Raw genomic sequence first — 24022 nt, forward strand, 5'->3', positions numbered from 1 at the left:
TGCCCCTGCGGCAGGGCCTGGCGCTCCATGGCTTTGGTGCATGCAGGTCGCTCACAACCTGGGCAGATGCCCATAGGGTGGGGGCCCTGTGGTCCTCACTCACTATTATTCTGTTTGCAGTGCAAGAGCACACTCCAGTCAGTCCCCTTGTGCTGGCTGCTTTACACACAATTAGTGCTGCAAAGTTCACTCTAAATAGCCAGGCCGCAAATACCTAGAGGGTCAGTAAAACACCGGCACACACATCTGCCATTCAGCATTGTCACTACAGCCCAAGTGGAGTGATCTTTCTCAGCACATCACTTTCACTCCTGCATAGTTTACACCAGCATTAGCCCAGTCAGGACACGCGGATCTGAGCCTACAGTGTTGCACAAGCCCAGCAAGGCTGTGCCTCACACCCCTGCCTCCTGGAAGTGTTCTTGGGCTGCAATCCCCCTCCTCTCCATCAGTGATCCGCACAGGATGTTGCTCTTGATAAAAATGCCTCCCTGCAGAGCCTGCCTTTGCTGCCCTGATTTCTGTGTCACCTCCAGAATGGGAACTATGCACAGTCATTCTTGTTATTTTGATAACTTCTGTTATTAGTGGAGGAAAATAATAAAATTAATGGATACACATAAAATTGATTTACCTTGTTATAACCATTCCTCCTCAAGGTTTCCATATTTAGCCAATAAATATGCCTTCTTTAATAAAAAGAGCCTTATGCTTTGGCTTCTAAGCAGATGCAGCATTTCTGAACTCCTAGAATTCCCATATCATAAAAATTAAGAAGCAGAGCAGTGTGAAGAACCAGTAAGATCCTGATCTTCTGCTTTTCTGCAGCCCAGCAAGGACTGCGCTCAGTGTAGTCTGTTTCTGGGGGAGACTGCAGTCTCTGAAGCTCATCCTTCATTGCTGAATTTCCTGACTGCCCCACTGCCCTCCTGTATTGCTTTTGTCTGTCCTTGGCTCTGATGTTACATACTTTCGCGCAGGGCAAACACACAAAATGGCAACTCGGGAGGTTCAGATTGAACGTGAGGCAAAAATGTTTTGCTTACAAGCCAGTGCAGGACAGGGACCCGGGGCGGCAGAGTCTTGGCCGTGCAGCTTTCCCCATTCTAGCTGGGCAGTGCCAGGTTGAGTCCACCTTTGAGTGGGCAGCAGGGCCAGCGATCTCCAGAGCTTCCAGTCTGCACTTCTAAGAGTTTGTGGCTGTTGTAGGCTACAGTCAAGCCACTTATAGGTGTGATACGTGCAGGTGCAGGCAGCCTGGGTATTGGTCATCTCTTGATGCTGAGTGTCTGAAGCTTATGGCTTCATTCTCCTATTTCTTTGTCAGCCCGTCCGTTCTGCTCCTTGAAGACTGTTATCGCTTCTCTCTGCACTCTTCCCAGTCTGCCAGCGGCATCTCTTCCAGAGCAACCCAGCAGTGGCTGTGCTACCAGCTATTCTAGACCCCCAAATCCAGTTACCCCACGGTCAGAAGAGTCTACGGTTTTGCTTTGACGCTGAATTGCATCTTGGCTACGTGCTGCTGGTTGATATTCCACCCTTAGAGATGCGCTGCTGGTTAATATTCCAGCGCCAGCATTCCCTCAAAGCCAATCCCAAGGCCGCTGTAACCAGTGGGATTTTTTTTGATTGGTGCATGCGATGTCCACTTAGCTCTCCCCTCCCGAGCAGGAAGCGACAAAGCCAGTCTGTTACTGAATTGAATAGAAGGAAGTCTCCACACTTACGCAAAGAAATTTGGCAGAAGTTAGATAGCGAGTGAAACAACAAGTGCTGCTGCAGAGATTATAGAAATTGTAGGAGCTGGTAGCTGTCTCTGGGGGAGATTTACAAAGCTTTCTGTGAAGGATTAATTCTTCCAAACCATTGCTTTGCGGGTGCGCACAGTAAGTACACAAACGAATGCACCTTTGAGAAAATTACGTGCTTGAAATGTAGATGTCAGCTTGGTTTAGGAAGTGAAACCTGAACGATGCCTGTCCTGTCTGTGAGTGTGGTGCGGTGTTGCCGGTTGCCGGGAAGGGCACGCAGCAGCGAGACGCGCTGGTTCTGGGGGCCACTCAATGGAGCTTGGCAGAGCGGATGAACAAATGGAGCAGCTGAGTTTTGTGGAGGAGGGGGGACTGAACTTGAAGTCTCCGCGCGTAGGGTTTTGGAGTGGGGGGAATTATTTGCAATAACAAGAACTGGGGTTTTTTTATCTCTTTGAAGCCTCCGATCAGCACCCCACGACGCTCTGACTCTGCTATCTCCGTCCGTTCATTGCACTCTGAGTCCAACATGTCCTTGCGCTCGACGTTCTCACTCCATGAGGAAGAGGAGGAGCCAGTAGGTATTTGGGATTGTCTGAAGGAGCAGTATTAGGAAGTTCAATGTCAAAAGAGTGACTTAGGGGACTCTTGTGAGTACATAGAGCTATCATGGGCAGACTTTTGTGATGTCTGTCAACTAAAAGCCTGGCTGTCAGGACTCCTGGTTTTAATTTTGTTTCCACCGCTGACTTCTGCAAGTTACTTTGCTTCTTTGTGTACCATTTCCCTACATGTAAAGTGGAGACAATGGTGAGGCTTTTCTGCTTCACAGAAAAAACTGTAAGTCTTTGCAGTCGTGTAATTCCCTCGCTCTGCTGCAGAGCAGTAGGGGGCTGCAAATCTTCAGGCTGGTGGTCTAGCCCCAGGCAGCAAGACTAATACAATTCCCCACTGATTCAGAGCCCCATCCTGCATTTGGGGCTGCGTGGCACCCCACTGACTGGATCGTAAGCTCCAGGAGGGGTGCAAGGAATTGTCCACATGTGACTCTTGTTGAGGGAGGACACTTTTGAGCTGAGCTTAGCTTGTGACCCAGTAACTAACCCCAGACTGGATGCATGAAAGGTCAGGCGGCAATTTGCCACAGATCTGGGATAAAAGCGTGTGTTTCATATTTAGGAACCCAGGGGGTTGTGTTTGCAGTTCCGAGAGCGGCACAGGATGAAAAGACAGACTGAACTGCAGTGATTGATTTGAAATGCTCTGAAATGTGAAGCCCTGCTCTAGGGTGGAGTGGAGAGCTGCGCGTCTCGAGGAGGACGTGCTCAGACCACATGCTCTGGCTGTCTTAGTTGGTAAACAAAACGGGAGAGATTGGCTGGTTGCGGCAGAAACAATGTTGTTTCTGCTTCATAAGGGAATGAAAGAGCCCTTCCTTCAGGATGTTTCAAAAATACAAAAGGGCAAGCTGTTTTAAAATTGCTTCTGAATTTCAGGCTTTGTGCAGGGGACGTTTTTGACAATGCACTGTTCAGTCCAAGCAAGCAAAAAGTACCAGACGGTGCATCTCATGGAGTTCTGGTGACTTGAGTTTCTCAGTTAGTCTGTGCAGTTTGCTCTCAGGTCCTGATGCTGCCAGATGCTGGTGGCCCCGTTTGTGATGAGCTGAGAGTCTCCAACCATTCCCAAGTTCATTCTTCCCCTATCTGTTACATACTGGAGGTCAGCAGACCCAGACAAAAGTTTATTTTGAGATAATGAACCCCTTAGCGTGCTGTGTGCCCCCAGGCTCCCCAAGGGTCACCGCTGAAGAGTTGTTTTGTTCCTTCTGCAGAGCTGGAGGCTCTTTGCATTTGGACTAATCCTTGTGCTCTTTCTGTCTTTGTCTTTCTTCATCTTCAGGAGCCACTGGTGTTTGCTGAACAACCGTCCGTGAAGCTGTGCTGCCAGCTGTGCTGTAGTGTGTTTAAGGATCCCGTCATCACAACCTGTGGGGTAAGGTAGAACTCTTCCAAGTCGTGAGCGTGGGCTCCGCCAGTGTCCTGTGTGAGCTATAGCCAAGCCCTGACTGTCCCCAGTGGCTGTCAGCCTGAGTGAGCGAAGACCGGGAAAGCCGGGCCGGCGTAGGAGCAGAGATGCTGATGGACACGCGTTAGATTTCTCCACAAGGTAGCTCTGAACTAGTCTGCAGTGGAGTGTGCAGGGCATTCTGCAGTTAACTGGAGACACCTGGGTCTTGCTTAAAATTGGGCAGCTTTTCGTGGGAGAGCTGTAGTGTCAGCCTCCCTATCCCGGCCATGTTCAGTCTCCTTCCTGTGGCTTCAGTGAGGTCTAAAACTCCTCGTTTCCCTGTCCTGAAGGGCTCTGCAGAGCGCTGCTGCCTCCTGGGCACCCCAGGAATGGCTGTTCAGTTGTGAAGAAGGTGTTTCTTACAAAATAAGAATGTCTTGAAGCTTCATTTACTTAATGCTTGCAAAGGGATCTGAGATCCTCTAATGAAAGGCACAGAGTGTTATGAATATTCTTCCATATTCCATTTTACTGGGATTTAATAGAAACTGTATATTATTCCTGCTTCTGTGCTACATGTGAAGAAAGATGGCTTTGCGATGGGCTCTCTAGTGCTTATGATGGCTAGGATGGAGCTGTAGCAACAAACGCAGAGAGCGGGATTGTTTATTGCAGTGAGGGTGCCATCCCCAAAGGTGCTGGAAGTTGGTGCAGTGAAACTGCACCATTTCAGTAAGCAGCTCTTCATGGATATGTTGAGATTTACTGGTTAATATGGAAAAAAAAAATCTGCTGCAGGAAGCAGACTGGCTTAATTTGCAGTCCTGGTTTGGCAGCGCTGGAGAGAGCGCCATGCAGCTGTGCAGGGCAGGAAAAGGCCGCGTGAGCGGGGCAGCAGATAACAGCTCTGAAGAGTGACTTGCAGCCTCTCCAGCGCTGCTGCCAAGTGCTGGCCCTGTGGCAGCGGAACGTGGCTGAGGAGGCTCCAGGGAACACGCGGGGCAAGTTCAGGACCAGTGAAATGCTGCAGCCTTTGTTCCTTTCTTTATATTAATTAGCATGATTGTATTTGCTACTTTATCACGTTAAATTGTTACTATGCATTTCTGCTGTAAGAATAGAGAGATAGGCAGCTATTTAAAGTGGCAAAATTTACAGTGGGCTTAATGGGCTTACAAATCAGTTGTCACATCCACCTGATAGCAGGACAGCTTCAGCTGCGGTAGAAGAGCTACAGAGAAATATATGTGATGAGCAGACTGGCCAAGGACAGGGAGAGGCCAGGCTTCCCCTCGCTCTTATCCTTGAGGACTTCTCAGGGAAATGAGAGGAATGACATGGACTAGAGTGGAGAGTGAAGTAGAGAAACCCCATGCAGACTTGGAGGGTAGGAATACCAGAGAGTGGCACAACATGTCCGTGGCTTTGGCTTGCACTGTGTTCATGGCCTGATCTCGAACAGGGCAGAACCCTCAAAGTTGCAAACCCAGTGCTTAGAACTTCTCAGGAACAGGACCCGCGTTGCGCTCTTAGCTGCCTGAGCAAGCAGCTGGTTTTTGCCCTGTGGTGTGGACTCAAGAGCGCGCTGAGCTGTAAAGCAGGCAGAACAGCTGCTGAGGCCCGTGAGCCACAGGCTTTGTTATCTCCCACCTTTCCCATCATTAGCCACAGGGAATAATTTGTCCGATATTGTTTACGCTGACACTGCTGTTCTTCTTTGTCTCCACAGCACACATTTTGTAGAAGATGTGCCTTAACATCTGGTGAGTACAGAGTTGTTCTTGTGTGGTGCAGCCAAAACGGTGTTATTTTCTGGTTTGTTTGCTTTCGCTTAAAAAGAAACCCGCAGAAAGATGTCTGAAGGGCGTAAAACAAGCTGTCACATCACAGGCTGCCGCTGCAGCAATGAGGGGCAGGGGCACGGGTGGCTGTGCAGGTCGGAGCTCTGATGGCACGCACTGTAGCATGGGCACTAGAGGGCTGTGCCTGGCTTTTGGGCACAGGATGTTCTCAAATCCTGGAATATGCAATGGATAATCCCAGGATAATACATGTCTCGCCTAGAGCTGACCCATTGATTCCAGACAGAAAGCTTTCTGTGGCTGCCTGTCTAAGGAACAGGGGGGCCGTGTTTGGCAGAGCCCCATCAAACCCCTCCTCCCCCATGCCATGGTGCCAGCTCTCTGGCCACTGACTGAGCACACAGAGCTGCTTTAGCTCACCCAGCTCTTCCAGAAACTTGATGAAGCCCAAGTGTCTGGCTGCTGGCCTGGCCTAACCAGCTCCCGCTTGGTTTGGACTCTGTTCTACAAAAAAAGACTTTATTTGGCATGAGCCTGTGCCCCTCTTGGAAAGCCGTTGTTCAGTACAAAGCCAAGCCATTCGTATTACCAGAACAGCGAGCCCTGAGGAGGCTCCCTGGGGCATCCAGCAAAACAGCAGCTCTTTCTGCCTTAAGACGTTCGTCTTCCACGCGTGAGGTGCCCCTCTGCTTTGCGTGCTAATCCCTTGTCACCGTGTTGTGCTGTATCTATCCCAACCAGCAGGTTTGTAGGGGAAGGCTTTGCAGTTGCAATCCCGAGTTGCTCAGTTTTGCACCTGCCCTCAAAGCTCGTGTCTTTGCTTCGCTGCAGCATCCCTGGCCTGCAGTGGCCTGCTGGCAGCAGAGGAGCTGAGCCCCAGCCTGGGTGGGGGAATGGCTTATGTATGGGGCACCTGCTGATTTGTGGTCTCTGCCTGTGAATACTCTCACACTTCAGCAAGCACAAGTCTGAATTAGCGTGGCCTTCCTTCGTTGGCAGCTAGCTCAAATTATCATGGGTTAACATAAACTGTAACTTTTCACCAAGCCTCAAGACAAACCAGAGATAGTGGCTTGCAGACTTTGTGTGAATATGCATGGCTTGTTCCATTGCCACCCATCTGGGAGTTGGACGCCTTGGCCAGAAAAGGCAAAAGAATAAAATCTCCTGCAGTATCTCAGCCCTTGCTGACTCTCTGTCTCTTTTGCTTCCCCACCTGGCAGAGAAGTGCCCCGTGGACAATGCCAAACTGACCGTAGTGGTTAACAACATTGCGGTGGCTGAGCAGATCGGGGAGCTCTTCATTCACTGCAAGTATGGCTGCCGGCCCGCAGCCAGCAGCAAGCCCGCTGCCTTCGAGGTGGACCCCCGTGGATGTCCGTTTACAATTAAACTGAGTGCCAGGAAGTAAGTGGCTTGTTGCCAGCGTGCAGCCTCTCCAGGGAAAGGGCTCCACCACCAGATATCTGCTGTCATATCTGAGCTGCCCTGTGGTGCCTGGGGACAGCGCAGCTCCTGCCAGCAGTGCTCTGCTGGGGCGTGCAGGGGTGTGGGAATGGACAGAGTGACTTGAAGGGACAGTTCTTTCCCCAGTGTCTCAGTCTTAGGATGATGGCAGATGGGCTGGTCTCAGGGAAAGGATGTTGTTCTCTGCTCCCAGCTTGCCTGAGTGTCTTGGCATCAGGACAGGGGATACACTGTCAAAACACACACCTGGCATCTGGGGTGAAACACTGTGGCTGTGGTCAAGCAGAGACTGGGGGATTCTTTTTGTAAGAGGAGTTACCCTAGTTACATGCTAGGAATCTGAAATCTTATCTCCCTCCCCATCCTAAATGCATTCACTGTCTTCCCTATCATCTGGCCATTGCCTGTTGTTGATAGCTGCCTGAAGGCTCAGTCGTTCAGCTGCAGAAGTAGATGTTCCCTGCATAAATGTGGCTTATTATTACTCTCAACTTACTGGCCAAATGGGAATTTGCAGCTGTAATTGCAGTCTTAGAGCAGGATGTTTTCGATCACCTGACAGTTTCACAGGGCTGGTTTGCTCCTTTCCTGACAATCTGTGTTGTTTCCATTAATTTTTGCTTATCCCTGATTTTCCCTCCTTTTGCTTCTCTCCATGGGCAGAGATCATGAAAGCAGCTGTGATTACAGGCCGGTTCGCTGCCCCAATAATCCCAGCTGCCCACCTCTCCTGAAAATGAACCTGGAGGCACATCTGAAAGAGTGCGAGCACATCAAATGTCCCCACTCCAAATACGGGTAAGGAGCTGTTGCTTTTTAGTGCGAAGGATGCACTGAGCTCATTTCTGAGCTGCTTTTTGGCTATTGCGGCTTTGGGGATAGCCCCATGGGCTCTGAGCAGCTCGACCCAGTGCTGTGCACTGGCCTGAGACTGAGATGATGCTTGCAGGGCTCACAGAAAGCAGCGCCCAAGCCTCTTGTTGAGAATGGGCAGGTCACGCTGCCCAGCTGTAAGCCCTGCTGGCAGCCAAGGAGGAGGCTGAGGTGCGTAGGCAGAAGAACCAGCTGGAGGAGAGTCAGAGCAGTGGATGTGGCCAGAGCCAGGCAGGGAGGAGGATGAGTGAAAGAGTAATGCAAGCGCTGTGGCAGTGTCTTTCAAACCAGTTCTTCTCCCAGGACAAGGGAAGTGCTGAGCAGCCTTGGAGCGTTGATTGTCACCTGAGCAGGGGTGCAGCCCGGGCTGGGGGTTCCCTGCAGGATGCACAGCTGAGGTTACTGTTGTGGAAAGAGATGTCTTGGTAGAAGCAGAACAAGGCGAGTCCTGGCAGAGCAGCCCTGATTCCTTGCCATGCTGCAGGCCCAAGTCAGCATCTGCCGAGGTCAGCTGCAGTTTTTTCCATTGGTTTTGATGGCTCTTAGATTTGGCTCCTGATGAACACAAGAACCGACACCACATTCTATCTCTTGCCCAAGATCTGCTTTTCCTTGCAACTACCTAGACAGACAGACAGACAGACAGTTGAGTCTGGGGTCAATGCCCTGGCCAGGAAAATGGGAGCTGCTTGGCCTCTCTGTTGCCCTGTAGTTGCCTGCACCCAGCAGGATGGTGAACCACAGTACCACTGCTCCTGGTAGGAGGAGCAGAACAGCTGGGGACCCACACAGGCCTCAGATCTCCCTCCGAGGAGCCAGCTGAGCAAGGAGATCTCCAGTGTGAGCTCTGCTCCGGCCAACTTCTGCCTTCCCCTTGTAGGTGTACATTTATAGGAAATCAAGACACTTACGAGACCCACTTGGAGACATGCAAGTTTGAGGGTCTGAAGGAGTTCCTGCAGCAGACAGACGATCGCTTCCATGAGATGCAGGTGGCAATGGCTCAGAAGGACCAGGAAATTGCCTTCCTGCGCTCCATGCTGGGGAAGCTCTCGGAGAAAATCGACCAGCTGGAGAAGAACCTGGAGCTTAAGTTTGGTGAGTCTGCACTGGGTGAGCTCTGTGGTCAGAGCTGTAGGGACAGGGCAGCTCTTTGTTAGGATGGTGCATTACAGGATTCTTTCCATGGTGAAAACTGATGCTGAGCAGGTTTCAGGAGGTTTAGATACTCCTTGCAGAGAAACAAATAGGGGTTCCATCAACTTCTCTGCTGCCAGAACATCATGGGACCTAATCCTGCAGTCACTGAGGACATGGCAAGTCCTAGAAATGTCTGCAGGCAGCTAGCATCTTTCTGCTTTGACTTTTTCCTGTGTGGTTCATGGGCACAGGCCCCCATAAAAATCAGCAAGTCGAATAGTCCACAGTGCAGACATCCTGGAGCAAGCATGGTTCTTGGACACCTTTGCTGTGCTCAGCCCTGTCTTGCCTCTGAAATTTCCCGGATCTTCAGTATCCAAGTACAATTTGCCTTTGAGTAGCAGTCACCCTCCTGCAGTGCGTTCTCCTCCCTCCTTGTCCAGAGGTTAGGTGGCAGTGGGTGTCCTCTGCCTGTTCCCCTGGACGCTGTCACTGACTCTGCAGTAACTGTGGACCTGTCCCTCTCTTGTAGATGTGCTGGATGAGAACCAGAGCAAGCTGAGTGAGGACCTGATGGAGTTCCGCAGGGATGCCTCCATGCTGAACGTGAGGAGGGGCCGGGGCCCTGGGTGGAGCAGGGATTGCATGCAGTTACCTGCTGGCTCTGATACTAGTTAGGCTTTTCCTGCAGTGGGGAGAGTCTTTGGGGTTCCCTCCTGCGTTCTGGCTCTGCTCACCCCAGGTTCGGTTTGCTTTTACTGCAGCTGGGGTCCTGTTGAAGGTTTCCTCTAGGCTGAGTTAAAAGCAGCTCAGCGAACACATTCTGGTCATTGCATCTGAGCTGCCGTTTTAACTGTTTCTGCTGGCTTTTCTCAGCCTGTTGCTCTTGAAATGTGTTACCAGGGGAAGGGACACCTGCAGCAAGGAGACAGCCCTCTGCTCCAAAGCCTGAGCACTCCTGTATCTTTTATGCTAGCCAGGGACAGTGTGCCCTTCTCCCTGCCTGCAGAGAAAGCAGAAAGATAAGCAGATCCCTGCTAACAAGCTGTGAGTGAGAGCTGTCTCATGATTTTGGACATTATTCAAGCACTGATGTTAGATAGACATTCCTCCCTAGTTCAGGCAGACGGCATCCCACTGGATGTACCGATCAGGAGGAACTCACCCTGGTTTACCTACGCATAGTAATGAAAAGGGTTCCCATGGATGCAGTAGGGACCAGGCTGTGGAGGAGACTACAAAGAGATCCTCTAATTCTTCTCCAGCAAGGTGGGCTTTGAGAGCCCAGCTGAGCAAGCAGTCCCCATAACTGATTTGATTATTTTTAGTAGTCTGGTGAATGGCAGAGCAAGGACAGTATATTCTGAAAGGTATTTCTGTGCCTGCCTGAATACTGAAGAGTTTAGGGCAGGTCTGGGATGCTGTCAGAGCCCCGTGGTCTCTGGAGGGAGGTGACAGAGGGATGTATGCATAGAGTCCTAGAGCAGGAGACCTCTGATCAGAGAATGTGTCGGCTACTGAGGGAGGGCCTTCACAGGGAGTCAAGACCTGTCTGAAGGCAAGAGTGGCTTTAGCAGTGGAGGGGGACAGTCTTAAAGCCATGCCCAGAAGGGCAGGCTGGTCTTGATGGCTGTGCAGCTCATGCAAGTTGTTCTGTTTTTCAGGATGAGCTCTCCCACATTAATGCTCGGCTCAACATGGGCATCCTTGGATGTGAGTACGCATGTGGTTTTCATCTTCTCAGGCTGGGTTTGGGGTGATGGCCCAATGAGCCCTTTTAGGCAAGGTCACAGATAAGCAAACTAACAGTTGTCTCTGGGTCCAGCAGTAATTTGTTCACAGGGCCACCGCTGCTGCAGGAAGAAAATACTGGTGGGAGAGTTTGCCAGAAGCACTGGCTGAAGAGGAACTCAGTGTGGCAGGGTTATTAGCTGCTGGGGGGAGATGTCAAGTTTTCTGGCCTGCCTGGATCCAGCCCAGGAGTTGCATTAGGGAGCTGAGTCCTGGGGCTCAAAGCAGTGATAAGTTGATGAGCTGCAAGGGTGGGACATGAGACCTTCTATCCAGACTAGGAGGGTCTCACAGTTCCTTCTGGCCTGCAACAATGTGAAGTGCAAGGAGGACCCTCTGGGCCAGTGCAGGGATCTCTGTCCCCTCCGAACTCACCATGACATGGCACAGCACTATTCTCCCATCTCTCACCTGCCTTCTTGTTTCTGTAGCCTATGATCCGCAGCAGATCTTCAAGTGCAAAGGGACATTTGTGGGACACCAGGGCCCTGTCTGGTGTTTGTGCGTTTACTCCATAGGAGACTTGCTCTTCAGTGGCTCTTCAGACAAAACCATTAAGGTAAGAGCTTGTCTCTTCTGTGTATCTTCTGCATTTGTAAATGTGCTTCAGGTGGGACAGAAGCTGAGTTGCACTTTGCGGCGTGGGGGAATGTCACTTCCCAAAATCACTCCCATAGAATCTTAAATGATTCTTTGCAATTATAGTTAGGAAAAATTCTCTGTGAGGAAACGTTATGTGATAGTGAAATAAAGAGACAAATAGTGGTTTTTGCAAAGCCCTGATTAGAATCTCATTCCTGCTGCTGCTGGTTTTGCTTTATATGGTATTCAGAGCATTCAAGCCTATTTCAGATTGTGATTTTATTTTCCCTTGTTATAAAAAGTCATCTTAGAAAAAAACATTTTTCCCTGATCAGATGTGTCCTCTTTCCGTTTTATGGCATGTTTGTTTTTCTTTGTCCCGTTTTCAGTAACTCAGACTGACAGCAGTGCTCCAGTACAGCTTGAACAACAGTTCCCAGTGTCACTGTGTTGGCTGCTGGTGGCTGCTGGCTGGGCTGGGGAGCCACACAGGCTGCAGCGACTATCCCTGGCAGGAGCAGAGCTTTGATTTATTTTCCTTGAGCAATAGCAAGAGCCACATGGAAGAGAAGGGACATTGCTGTACTTTATTGAAGGAAAACAGCTTCCTGCCCTGTCCTGGCTGCTCTGGGCACCACATTCCCATGTTCTGTCTCTTGAGAGAGAGAGGGGTGTGTGCTCAGTGGGGAAAACCCTTGCAGTGGCAGAGGAGGCTGTGCTGTGCCGTTGCAGCCCTAGGATGGGGCGTGAATTGCTAAAGCAGGAGCCCAAGAGCTGCTTCTCTGGTTCAGTGTGTTGTGTTGGCCTGGGCTGTGAAAGGCAGAGCTGGAGAGGGCTGATGCCTGCTCCTGTCCTAGTGTCTCATGAACTTCAACCTGACCCTTTGCAGTAAATTTCCTTTCCTAGACAAGCTTATCTCTGCCTGGGAGCCCGGAAGGCAGGTGCCCAGGTGACAGTCTGTTTCCTCATTTCGGTGCTTTTGTGGCTTTGCTGACATCCTGCCTGGGTCCCCAGCTGCTCTGTCTGCCGGCGTGTGACCCTCTGCTGACTTATGTTTCCTGTTAGGTGTGGGATACCTGTACCACATACAAGTGCCAAAAGACCTTGGAGGGTCACGATGGAATTGTACTGGCTCTCTGCATCCAGGGGTGAGTGGAGAGAGACACCTACCCCTGCAGGAGAGAGGGGGGAGAGCACTGGGGGTCTTAAGCACATGCTTATGATTCCCATCCTCAGTCCTGCATGTGCCAAAATTGTGCATGTGAGGCACATCTTGCCTCTTTGCTCTTTAAAAATTGACAAAGCACAAATCTCTTCGGAGGTCTTGGCCTCCCCTGCTGTCCTGGCTTCCTTCCCTGGTCACCAGCGGGGTGCGCGGCCTCCTGCTCAAAGGGCCAATCCGTCCTGGCCTCCTCACGAGACCTGGGCTCTGCTCCTGGGGTTGGCGTGTTTAGTCTTGGCCCAGCAAGGCTGTGGGACTGCAGCTCCTCACCCAGCACGGTGCCTGGGAATGAGCTGGGACCCTGCACTTGGTGCTCTCCCTCGCTGACCTCCTTTTGTTTTCTGGTGACGTTACAGGAACAAGCTGTACAGTGGCTCTGCTGACTGCACCATTATTGTGAGTACCCAGGACCCCTGCTCCGCTTTGCACTTGGGATGTGGGATCTACAGGCCAGCCCCAGGCTGTTGTAGAGCAGGGACCTGCATCCTTTTTTCTATAAGGCTCTGCAGCTGGCAGTGGTGTGAGACGGATAACCCGAGTGTGCTTTATCCACTGCCTTCAGCCAAGTGACTCGTGGTTTGGATTTGGGTGTTCCCTGCAGGCTGAATTTCCCACTCCCCAGTCCTGCGTGGGTCGCAGGAGGATGGTGCTCTGAGCTCCATGGGGGGGTCAGTCCTGATCAGGCCAGGACGGTCGCTCATACAAGTGCCGTGTCCTGCCTGTGTTTTTGCCTGTGCGTGATTGCCGGCCTCCAGGGGCAAAGGGGAAGGGCTTCAGCAGAAGGGGCCTGGCCCTGCCCCTCACAGGCATTCTTCTTCTCCTTTGCAGGTCTGGGATATTCAAAACCTGCAGAAAGTGAACACGATCCGAGCACATGACAATCCTGTTTGCACTTTGGTCTCCTCGCACAACATGCTGTTCAGCGGCTCTCTCAAAGCCATCAAGGTAGAGCTCTGGGATGGCTCCTTTTGGCCTGAGTTGGGGACCGATGGTACAAACTGCCAGGCAGCAGTGTCCAAACAGGAAGAAAGTGGCATTTTGGTCTGTAGGTCACCTTGTTACTACACTCTCCTGAGCCACACAGAGAAGCTCAGCTACACAGAGCAGCCAGCACTGCAGAGGTTTAGCCCGTGCTCTGTGCTGAAGCCAGAGATGTTCTGGGACGTGGCTGACAAAACACTTGTGTTTCTTCTAACTCTGTAAACCTGAGACTGCAGGTGGAGTATCTTGGCAGTTCCTGAATGTGTGTGTCCTTGGGCCCCCAACGGACCTTCTCAGACCATTGGGAATTGTGCCTGGCGTCCAGAATTGGCTGGGGATTCAGGCTGCCTGTTTTGAAACCCTCTCAAAAGGATCTTGAATCTGCATCTTTACCTAAAGCCTGCAGAAATCAGGGAACAGCTTTGCAAGTTGCCCTTTAAAGGCTTGGCTAGATTCCCTTGGTTCTGTTTCCAGCTCCTGGTGAGACGGCTTATGGGACCATCCATCTGTAAGAGGGCGCATGCTCTTTTTGGGACCTGGAATGCTTCAGCTATCTAGAGAGTGCTTGGGGCTGGAGGAGCAATGAGACAGCACTAAGCAGAAGGAGAACTTGGGGCCTTTTCTTTTGTTGTCCCCAGCCACTTTCTGCCAGATGAGCCGAGCAGGCCAGTAGCGCTGTTTGGAGCGGTGGGGTGTGAGAGCTGTTGATCCCTCCGTGCTGGGGGTTTTGGCCGGGGTTTCCCAGGAGCTGTGGGAATGGAGCTTTGTGGGGACAGGCTGGGAGTGGAAGTCCAGAGCAGTTCATTACTGTATATTTGATTTAGGTTTTTCAAGCCCATGGCTCTGCTAGGGAAGGGTCTCTGCCAGTGATAATGCAGGCTGTAAGTGAGCTCTCCCAGGCCCTCGGGGAACATGCTTATTCAGCATAGTTATTGTGTGTTTTATCTGGAAGTCAGTGGGTTCGGGCCATTCCCATGAGGCAGGAGAGCCAGCACAAGGTTCCCCGTAGTGAGCTGGCAGGGCCTTGCGCTGCCTGAGCAGTGCGTGCTCTCTGAGCCAGAGGCTGACGCATCAGCCAGAGTTCTGCCCCATCACTGCTCCATCCTACTGAGACTCCTCCATGTCCATGTGTCTGTCTGTGCTTTTTGCAGGTCTGGGATATTGTAGGTACCGAGCTCAAACTGAAGAAGGAGCTGACAGGTCTCAATCACTGGGTGCGAGCGCTGGTGGCTTCTCAAAATTATCTCTACAGCGGATCTTACCAAACAATCAAGGTGGGACCCTGAGACTTGTGGCAACTGTAAGCCATCAGCTCTCCCCATGCCTCTACATATCTGTATTCTGCCGCATGGGTTGATGGAGCAGGTCAAAAAGTAGCTGCTAGGGTGGGAGAGCACCGCTGTAGTGTTGCTGACACACTAGATTTTACTGCGCTGGTTGCATCTTTTCAGGCACAAAGGCTGGGCTCTGGCTGGTCCTTGGGAGCACAGCTGCTGGGGGATGCTCGCTAAGATAAAACGCAGCCTCACAGCCATGGTGCCTCACGCTGCCTCCGCACCTGCCGCACCGTTATCTGTGCTGACAGTCCTGCTGATAAGAGGAGAAGGTCACTGTCTGGCTGCAGAGTTACCATAAATCTGTGTGTGGGTTCTGAAATGCCCTCATCTGTGTTGGCTCAAGCTTTGATGAATAGTTCACCTCTCAGCATCTGGGTGACACAAGAGAATTTGAAGTTTCCCTCCTCGGTGTTAATAAATCCCTGTTAATTTGTGTGCATCAGTTTTTAGTGCTGTCAAGGACTGGGTTGTGTGTGCACAAGTGTGTGCATAGTTACACACAAAGGGTGTGTAATCTCCACAAAATCTCCACAACTTTTTCAGCCTGGATGTTCAAAGCTGGGCAGCTAAATAAGGTAGCAGGACTCTGCTCATCAGTACTGAACATTCCCAGCCAAAGATTTGTCCTCCAACACGTGATCTGGGCACACATGGAGCCAGGCTGACTCTGTGTGGCTGGAGAAGAGCTTCAAGGGAGCTCCCTCCTGGAGAGGGGTCCCTGCGTGGGTCTCATCCTGCCTTTGCTCCTGCATCTCTTTCAGATTTGGGACATCCGCAACTTGGAGTGTGTCCACGTGCTGCAGACGTCAGGAGGCAGCGTCTACTCCATCGCTGTGACAAACCACCACATTGTGTGTGGCACCTATGAGAACCTCATCCATGTAAGGGCTTTGGGGTTCAATGCATTTATTGGTTTGAGGCTGGGGGAGAGGGGTAAGGAGATGGGGACCTGGCTTTGCCCTTTATGGCAGTCCCAGAACATGGGTGCACAGCACCCACCCTGGAGGTGTGCGTGGACGTGGAAATGCCTCTTGGAGGAGAAGTTGGTGGCCTGCAGCCCAGTGCAATCTCTGAGCCCTGCTCTCCTCCCACAGGTCTGGGATATAGAGACAAAGGAACAAGTCCGCACGCTGACGGGGCATGTGGGTACGGTTTATGCCCTCGCTGTCATCTCCACACCGGATCAAACCAAAGTCTTCAGTGCATCATATGACCGGTCTCTCAGGGTACGTGTCCAGGGCTGTGCAGCTGCATCTGTGCATTTGTTAAAACATGGACAGCCTTGAGGGACAGGGAGGATGGGGGATCCTCATCCCTGCCTGCCCCATGGCCTCGTATTTAATTTGTGTCACCTGGCTCAAACCCTGTGGCACTTAGCATCCCCCATCCCTCTTGGTGCCTGGGGTTGTGCCAGACCCCCGTGCTGCTCGCTTGGCTGACACCTCCTGTGTGCCCGTAGGTGTGGAGCATGGACAACATGATCTGTACTCAGACGCTGCTGCGACACCAGGGTAGTGTCACTGCCCTCGCAGTCTCTAGGGGCCGACTCTTCTCTGGCGCCGTGGACAGCACTGTAAAGGTTGGTTTCCTCCAGCTTCTTGATGGTTTGGTCTTTTCCAGTACCAGAACTAGGGCATTAAATGAGTTAGGAGCTGTCTTCAAACAAACAAGGGGATGGTTCTCAACAGGGGGGAAGCTTAACTCCTGACAGAGGGTGTTGTGGATGCTGGAAGCCCAAAGGGAAGTCTCACAAGAGGATGAAGAAAAGCCCACGGAGCTGCTCAGAACAGTCACTGCCATGGGTTCCTGTTGTCTCTCCTCCACAGGTCTGGACGTGCTAGCGAGAGCGCCACACTAGTCCTGCACACTGAAAGACCAAAAACTCCTCCCCTCCGTCAGCCTGCTGGGTGACTAACACCACTATGAAATAACTGCTGCAGCTCCTCTCCGCACCGACCACTGCCTGCCGCTGCCCATCGGCCGGTTCTCCACCCGCAAGGACCCCAGCTGGCAGCTCTCAGGATGGGTCTTGCCCACGGATGCTCCAGACGTTCCCTCGGATCTGCCATATATGATTGGAAATGCAGAGGACGCTGTCCCAGTGCCAGCACCTTCTGCGCTGCGGAGTGCCCTCCTCCACCTGCGTCCCCCCAGCTGGGGAGCATCCTCTGGGGCCAGGGCTGGGGCGAAGCGGGGCCTCCAGGCCAGGGCAGCCCCGCAGGGCACCGGTGCAGATGCAACGCAGCCCTTGGCCAGTGATGGGACTGAATGGTTCAGCTTGTCACAGGCAGGAGCCGGCTTGGCCAGGGCGGTGACGCTGGGAGGCTGGTCCCTTTGTAAATGGTAGAACTGAGCATTAGGCCTTGCCCTGGGTTGGGACCCTGACCCCTTTCTGTCTCTAGTATTTAATTTTACTGCCATGATGTCAGGCTGATCCACCGATCCATCTGGGAAGAGGTGTTTTCTTGAGTAGCCAGGTACGATTTTTATGCCACAGCTAGTTCTCAAATCAAATAACACAAGCCCATTGTTCACCACCCTGTAATAATGGTCTCCACATTAAAGAGAAAAAGCCTCTGTTGCATTTTTACTCACATTTTCTACTGTTTTTAAGATTGTAATATAGATTTGATTATTTCTTCATTGACAATAAAAGCAGAAAGAGTTGTTCCTGGCCAGCGTGAGTTATTGAAGGTTCTCGGCAGGAGCCAGGGGCCAGCACCGGCCCCGTGGCAGCTCCTGCCTCCAGCCTGCACCTGTCCAGCCCGGGGCTGCTGCCAAGGGCCGCGCTTGGCTGCCCTGGAGGGGTGGGCACGGCCACGGCACCCGCTGTGAAAAATGGGGTGCAGGGACTGGGTGTCTTGGAGGGGAAGAGCAGTTCCCAGCCAGCCAGGCTGCCACGCACCCCGCAGCATCCCCAGCACCCAGCCAGGGCAGAGGCACCCAAGGGTGGCCTCGGGCCGTGCAGCGCCTATGCTCAGCAAGACGCGACCACGCCATGAGGACCCGCGTGCACCGACCGCAGCATCTGGCACCCACCATGCCAGCACGGCCCGGGACCCCGCGGCCAGCCCCGGCTGCGCGGCAGGAGCCATTGCACGCGATGGCCGACATTTTTTTGGACACAAAACAGTGGTGGCAGCGGGGCAGGGGTTTTATTTTTTTATTTTTCTTTAAATATTTGTTGCCAGACTTCGTATAGGAGCAAACTTCTTCACAGCACCACGAGCCATCTACTATTCAGAATAGGAAGAATAAGACGAGTAGAGGTGAAATCTAAGCACAGAAGAGCAGGGAGAAGCACCAAGATGCATAGCTTGACAGATGGGATACGATACAGAGTCCATAACTTAATCATAAAAAATATATATATGTATATATCCATCATGTAGAACTTTATGGATTATTTTTTTTTTAGATACATAGTTTTTTTTTTTTCTTTTCAACAGATATTTTCAGGCGGGTGATTTTTATTTTTTTTTTTTTGTTATTTTTAAAGTCTTTTTTGTTGTTTTTTTGTTTTTTTTTTTAAAGAAATTTCAAAGTTGTGCCAAACACATCTGGATCAGCGACCACAACGGGATAGATGGGGGGTGGAGGAGGGGGGGGGAGAGAGAGAGAAAAGGGGGAGGGGGAGAGGGAAGGAGGGAGAGGAAGGCGGGGGGAGAGACCACTCTGTACGTCTCAAGAAAAGAAAGGACCAGCAACACTTTGTTTTGAAACCACGAGCGGAAAAAAAAATAAAAATATGCATTCATCAGGACTCAAGCGACTGAACCAGACTCCAACTCCTGTTTATACATGAATATACAGCGGCGCGTCCCGGAGAACGCACGCGAGCACACGCGCACCCCCCCCACACACACACACACCCACACACACACGCACACCAAACAAATGCCAAAAAAAAAGGAGAAAAAAAAAAAATTAAAAAAAATAAAAAAAAATAAACAAACCCAAAACCTGAAGACACTCCAAAAGAACTGAAACACCTCCAGTATTAAGAATTAACAAAAACCTCCATAAAACAAGGCACATCCTTTGAGTTCTTAACGGTGTAAAAAAAGAAAGACGTGACACTGAATCCCAACGGAAAGACCCGAACAGAACTGCTCGCACGTACCTTCCACCCAGAGAAAAGGTAAATATTGTGCTACTCTTAGAATGAGTTTGCCACAAGACACACAGCTTAGTATAATCTAATAGTTTTTCTCAAGCTAAAATCCAGTTTTCTCTTGATTTCTTTTTAAACTGCTTTATATATAATTGCTAATACTTTAAAATCTTTTAAATATATATTTGTTAAAGTGTATTCTTTTTATTATCTTGGGGGCGGGGGAAAATCTGGTTTATATCTTTTTTTTTTTTTTTTCCCCCCTCCAATAAATTAATACTTCTTTATAGCTTATCACTGTCCTCTCCCCCACCCCCGGCGGGGAGGGGCCGGGCAGGGGCACGTCCCGCTGCCCCCCACGCACACCGACGAGGGCCCCGAAATGGGGCGTTCGCTCCCCGATTTGCAACCAAGGCAAACAACCCCCCCCCACCACCACCTTCCGACGCTTGAGGCAAAGCCCCCGCCAAGGGGGAGCCCCACGGCCGTCCCCCCGCGCCCCTCGGGCAGCGTCCCTCCATGGGGCAGCCCCCAGCCCGGGACCCCTGCGCCCTGCCCACCCCCCACTCCCTACCGCAGCGAACGACGACAGAAAAACGAAAGGAAATGTTAAAAAGGAAAATTAAAAAAAAAAAAAAGGAGAAAAGAAACCCAAGTGCATTTGCCCACCCGGACCCGCCACCAGCACGGCCACCAGCAAACGCCATCGGCGACACGCGGCACGCCGCTGAGGGAGCCGCCGCCGCGCCGGGCAGGGCTTGTGCTACATTCGGGCCACGGTGACCCGCGGTGCCAGGGCCGGCAGGGCACGGGCGCGACGGCAGTGGCCACCGGACAGGTAGGTAGAGAGATACCCCCCCCCACCCCACCCCCCCAGCCCCAAAGAGCCCCAGCAGCGGTGAGGGCCATTTTGGTCCGGGGCGTGTTGCTTTTTTTCTTCTGTTGTTTTGTTTGTTTGTTTGTTTGTTGGGGTTTTTTTTGTTGTTTTTTTTGCTTCTGCAAAAGGGAGTCCTGCCGCAGCCGGCGCCGAGTCCGTGAGCACAATCCTGAGGTATCTTCTTCTTTGTGCAAACCCCGAGGGACGGGATGTCCGGGAGGGGACGGCTGTACAAAGGGGACGGAGGAAGGGCGGCGGGAACCTGGGGGAGGTGGGGGGTGGGGGTCGTGGATCGTTGTGCCCTTGTGCCCACGTAAGCCCTGAGGTTCGCGGGGCCCTGGCGCCCCTCACTCCAGCATGGCGTCCAGCTGGTCCGCCAGGTCGTCGAACATGCTGCCGATGTCGTCCAGGATGCTCACGGTGCTCTTCGACTCCACGGCCGAGCTGGGCGAGCGGGGGGGACGGGTCAGCGCCGTGCACAGGATGGCGGCACCACGCGGTCCCCTCTGCCCCATGTCACCTCCCCAGTGCAAACCCCAGTGCCGCTGCATGGCTGGGGACACCCCAGCCCCACGCTGCTCAGCGTCCCCCACTGCCACCTCTCCAATGCAACACCCGCGCGCCCAGTTCCCCCTCCCCGTGCTGCTCCGACATAGTGTCACCTCCCCAATACAGCTCCAGCCAGGAGCTGTGACACTCCGGCACAGTGTCCCCACACCATCACAGCCCTGTTCCCACCATGGTGGCACAGCTCATGATGCTCATGGCCACACGCCCCCCCCCCCCGCCCCCCACCATCCCCATGCAGCTCGGTGGCACAGCACAGCCCTGCGCCCTCCCCTGGGGATCACCGGCCGCCCCGCGCCCCCTTACTCTGCCGCCTGGCTGTCCTCCTGCTTGATCTTCTCCTCCACGGCCTGCAGCGCGGCGGCCAGGGACGCGCTCGTCTCCTCCAGCTTCTGCTGCGCCAGCTCAGGGCCGGCGGTGTCGACGGAGGGGCCGGCGATAGCGGAGCGCGGCGGCTTCACCGGCACCTGCTGGGGCTGTGCGCCGGGCGAGAGGGGCTTGGCAGGGCTGGAGCAGAGCGAGGGCGGTGTGCTGGAGGGCTTGGCGGCGGTGGCACCCAGCTGGCGGGCGGGGGACGGGGCCGGCGTGGAGCTGGCGCTCACCGACTGGATGGCGGCATGGGGCTTGGGGGGCTTGGGCGCTGTGGGGGGCGGCACGGGTTTGGGGGACACGGGGGGCGGCGTGCCGTGGACCCGCTTCACCTCTGTGGAGAGAAGAGAGAAGGGCAGAAGGGCGGTGGGGCCGGCCGGGACCCCTGGCGTCCACGCCGGGGAGCTCCCATCCCGGGGGGATGGCACAGCACCTACCTGGGCTGCCGGGGCTCGGGATGGGCACCTTTTTGGGGATGGGTGCCGGTGGTCCAGACACCTTCTGGGGCGGCTGTGTCAGTACGGGCTTGGGGGACACCGGCGGCTTGAAGGGCTTCTTGGGCTCGGCAGGCGGCGGGGCGTACTCGGGGCCATCGGGGCGGGCAGCGGGCGGCGGGGTAGGGGGTGGCTCAGCCCCGCTCAGCTCGGAGGCCGGCCGCCGCTTGACGGTGCCAGTGCCGTTCTGGTAGACGGCGAGCGGGGCTGGTTCCAGCGTCGGCTCCTTGTCCTTGGCTTTGGGCCGGCGCTTGACGGTGTCGGACTCGGTGAGGACAAAGCGGACGCCGTCCTGCTGGCTCTGCCTGGCCCGGATCCGCCGCTTGAGCGTGGCGCTGGCCTCCACCTTGGCCAGGTCCCCATGGCGGTGGGCCGGGGACAGCCCCTCACCCGCCTCTCCCCGGGCTGGCCCCAAGGGCCGCGGCCGCTGCTTGATGGTGAGGTTGCCCTCCTCGGCAAAGGGGATGCCGTCCGGGGAGCCGCCACGCTCAACCCGCAGCCGCTCGCTGGGGCCGTCAGTGCCCACCTCCGACCGCACGCTGTCGGCGCGCTCACGGCGGGCGGCCGCCACCAGCCCGGTGACAGGTCCGCTGATGGTCCGGCGCCGGTTCACCACCTCCCCATCCAGCCCGATCGCCTCCTTGTGCTTGACGGTGGCCAAGACAGTGGCCACACGGGCACGCTCAGGGCTGCCTGGGGGTGCTCCTGGCTGCAGGTAGTAGCCCTCAGGCGCCTTGGCTGGTCCTGGCCCACCGGCCCCATGTGGCTTCTGCAGCGCCAGTGCCCGGGCCCCACCGCCGATGGAGGACATCTCCAGCATGGCCGCGATGCTGCGCACGCTGCCGGCACTGCCCGTGTCCACGCTGCCACCCAGGTCGCTGGCCCGACGCTGCTCCCGGCGGCTGTCCCCCTCGGCAGCAGGTGGCCCGGTGGCCACCTCGCCCTCACCCTCCTTGGGGAAGTCCTCAGCCATGCCGGCGCTGGAGATGGCAGAGCTGGAGCGCTTTGGAGGGGGCGGCGGGGGCCCCTTTTTCTTGGGGCGGACGGCAAAGGACTGGCTGCGGTTGACGTTCTTGTCGCCACCGGCAGGTGCCCGCACCGAGTGGCTGCGCCCCACGCGCCGCTGGACGGTGGCGTAGGGCCCCGCGTCCGGCACCAGCAGCTCGTCCCGCTCCTGCTCGCTGTCGGAGGCGGCGTAGCGGTTCAGGCTGTGCGCCCGCTTCTTCGGCCGCCCTGGCTCCTCCTCGCCCTCACCCGCCGGCGGCAGGCACAGCACCGGCACCGAGACGGGCAGGACGGGCACCCCCGGGGGTCCCCCCTCACCCTCGGTGGGCTGTGGCAGGACGTAGGCGAAGCCACGGTGGGTGGGCGACTGGGGCAGGGAGCGGGGTGACGCGGGGCGCTCGCCCGGCGGCAGCAGCTGCGGGGTGGGCTTCACCTTGGCGGTGGCATGGGGCACTGGCGGGCCCTGTGGGGAGGGGGGTCGCGGCTTGCCGGGGGTCTGCGGCGGCGTCAGGTGCCCGGCGGAGGGCTGGAAGGGCTGCCGGGGCTTGCCGGGCACTGGTGGCACGCTGGCACGCTTGACAGGGTGGCCATGCCGGGGCGGGCGCACCTCTTTGGGTGGCGCAGGGGGGCCCTCACCAGCCCCCTCCGCCAGGTACTCCTGGCTCTTGGAGATGGCAGAGGCAGGGGGGACCCGGGGGCCATCCCCCAGCAGCTCCTGCGAGCTGCTCATCAGCCTGGCACGGCCACCAAGCCCGGGTGGCGAGTGGTAGCCAGGGGCTGCAGGGTTCGCTGCCTTCTCAGGGGGCTCCCCAGGAGCTTCTCCTGTCATGGCCACCTGCAACTCGCTGCTGAGCTCGCTGTCCTGGAAGGTGGTCATCTTGGGTGACTGGCATTCGGGTGGCTCTGGTGGGGGAGACTCAATGGCCAGCACCTCCGGGCATGTCGCCGCTGCCTTCCTCTTCAGCGTGCCTGGCTCGTACTTGCCCAGCTCAGCGCGCTGCAGCTCCGCCAGCTTCTTCACTGCCAGCATCAGCTTCTTCTGGTGGCCTGGGGACACCATGGGGCATCAGCACCACCGTCAGGGGCTGGGGCCACCGCAGCCAGTGCTGCAGCACGGGACCTTACCCAGCTTGGTGATGCCGATCTCCTGCAGGTCCTCCCAGGTGATGTCGGTGATGAAGTCGATGTTCTCATAGCCGTTCTCCACCAGCACCTTGTAGTACTGGGACAGGCCGATCATGGAGAGCCACAGCGCCAGGTTGGCCTGGGGTGCAGGGCACAACTCAGCGCCAGCTGGCAGCGAGGGCTGGCCCCAGCATCCCTTGGCACCGCAGTGTGCATAGGATGTCCCCATCCTGCGGGGCGATGGCCCCAGGGGCCTTTCCCATCCCCACGCTGTCCCTGTGCTCCACAAGCACCCAGGGCCATGCCCAGCCCCATTCCCATGGGAAACCCCTTGCCATCCCAGCTGATGGGGCAGAAGAGGTATTGGGAGGGGACGTGGTGTCACATCCAAGTGGTGACACCTGGCACCAGCTTGACAGTCCCTGAGCTGTCGGGAGGGGACGTGCACGGCTTCGGGACCGCAGGATGTGGGCATCATCTGGGAGAACTGAGCCAGCTTCCACCCTTGTCCCCCT

The 24022-nt window shown here is 54.7% G+C and overlaps 2 protein-coding genes across 11 annotated transcripts in view; one reads left to right on the forward strand and one right to left on the reverse strand.

Annotated features, from left to right (window-relative positions):
• Positions 1 to 17623, forward strand: part of TRAF7 (TNF receptor associated factor 7) — a 35704-nt gene extending 18081 nt beyond the window's left edge. For 6 of the 9 annotated variants that reach the window (XM_074597398.1, XM_074597404.1, XM_074597400.1 and 3 more), the window contains 17 exons: positions 2212 to 2328; positions 3654 to 3746; positions 5491 to 5524; positions 6787 to 6970; positions 7694 to 7828; positions 8784 to 9001; positions 9576 to 9649; positions 10708 to 10756; positions 11266 to 11393; positions 12482 to 12564; positions 12995 to 13034; positions 13467 to 13583; positions 14771 to 14893; positions 15718 to 15837; positions 16051 to 16182; positions 16416 to 16535; positions 16783 to 17623. In XM_074597398.1, the coding sequence (XP_074453499.1) occupies positions 2212 to 2328; positions 3654 to 3746; positions 5491 to 5524; positions 6787 to 6970; positions 7694 to 7828; positions 8784 to 9001; positions 9576 to 9649; positions 10708 to 10756; positions 11266 to 11393; positions 12482 to 12564; positions 12995 to 13034; positions 13467 to 13583; positions 14771 to 14893; positions 15718 to 15837; positions 16051 to 16182; positions 16416 to 16535; positions 16783 to 16797 (1782 nt within the window). In that variant the 3' untranslated portion in view covers positions 16798 to 17623. Of the gene's footprint in view, positions 1 to 1742; positions 1887 to 2211; positions 2329 to 3653; positions 3747 to 5490; positions 5525 to 6786; positions 6971 to 7693; positions 7829 to 8783; positions 9002 to 9575; positions 9650 to 10707; positions 10757 to 11265; positions 11394 to 12481; positions 12565 to 12994; positions 13035 to 13466; positions 13584 to 14770; positions 14894 to 15717; positions 15838 to 16050; positions 16183 to 16415; positions 16536 to 16782 lie in introns of those variants that run through there. The other 3 variants (XM_074597401.1, XM_074597402.1, XM_074597406.1) reach the window with 2 other exon arrangements.
• Positions 17624 to 20062: 2439 nt separating this feature from the next.
• Positions 20063 to 24022, reverse strand: part of CASKIN1 (CASK interacting protein 1) — a 32732-nt gene continuing 28772 nt past the window's right edge. For both annotated transcript variants that reach the window (XM_074598059.1, XM_074598058.1), the window contains 4 exons: positions 23508 to 23646; positions 21321 to 23429; positions 20821 to 21217; positions 20063 to 20391 (listed from right to left, as the gene is read on the reverse strand). In XM_074598059.1, the coding sequence (XP_074454160.1) occupies positions 20295 to 20391; positions 20821 to 21217; positions 21321 to 23429; positions 23508 to 23646 (2742 nt within the window). In that variant the 3' untranslated portion in view covers positions 20063 to 20294. The remainder of the gene's footprint in view (positions 20392 to 20820; positions 21218 to 21320; positions 23430 to 23507; positions 23647 to 24022) is intronic.

This window comes from Larus michahellis, chromosome 8, assembly GCF_964199755.1.
Source record: "Larus michahellis chromosome 8, bLarMic1.1, whole genome shotgun sequence".
NCBI lineage: Eukaryota > Metazoa > Chordata > Aves > Charadriiformes > Laridae > Larus > Larus michahellis.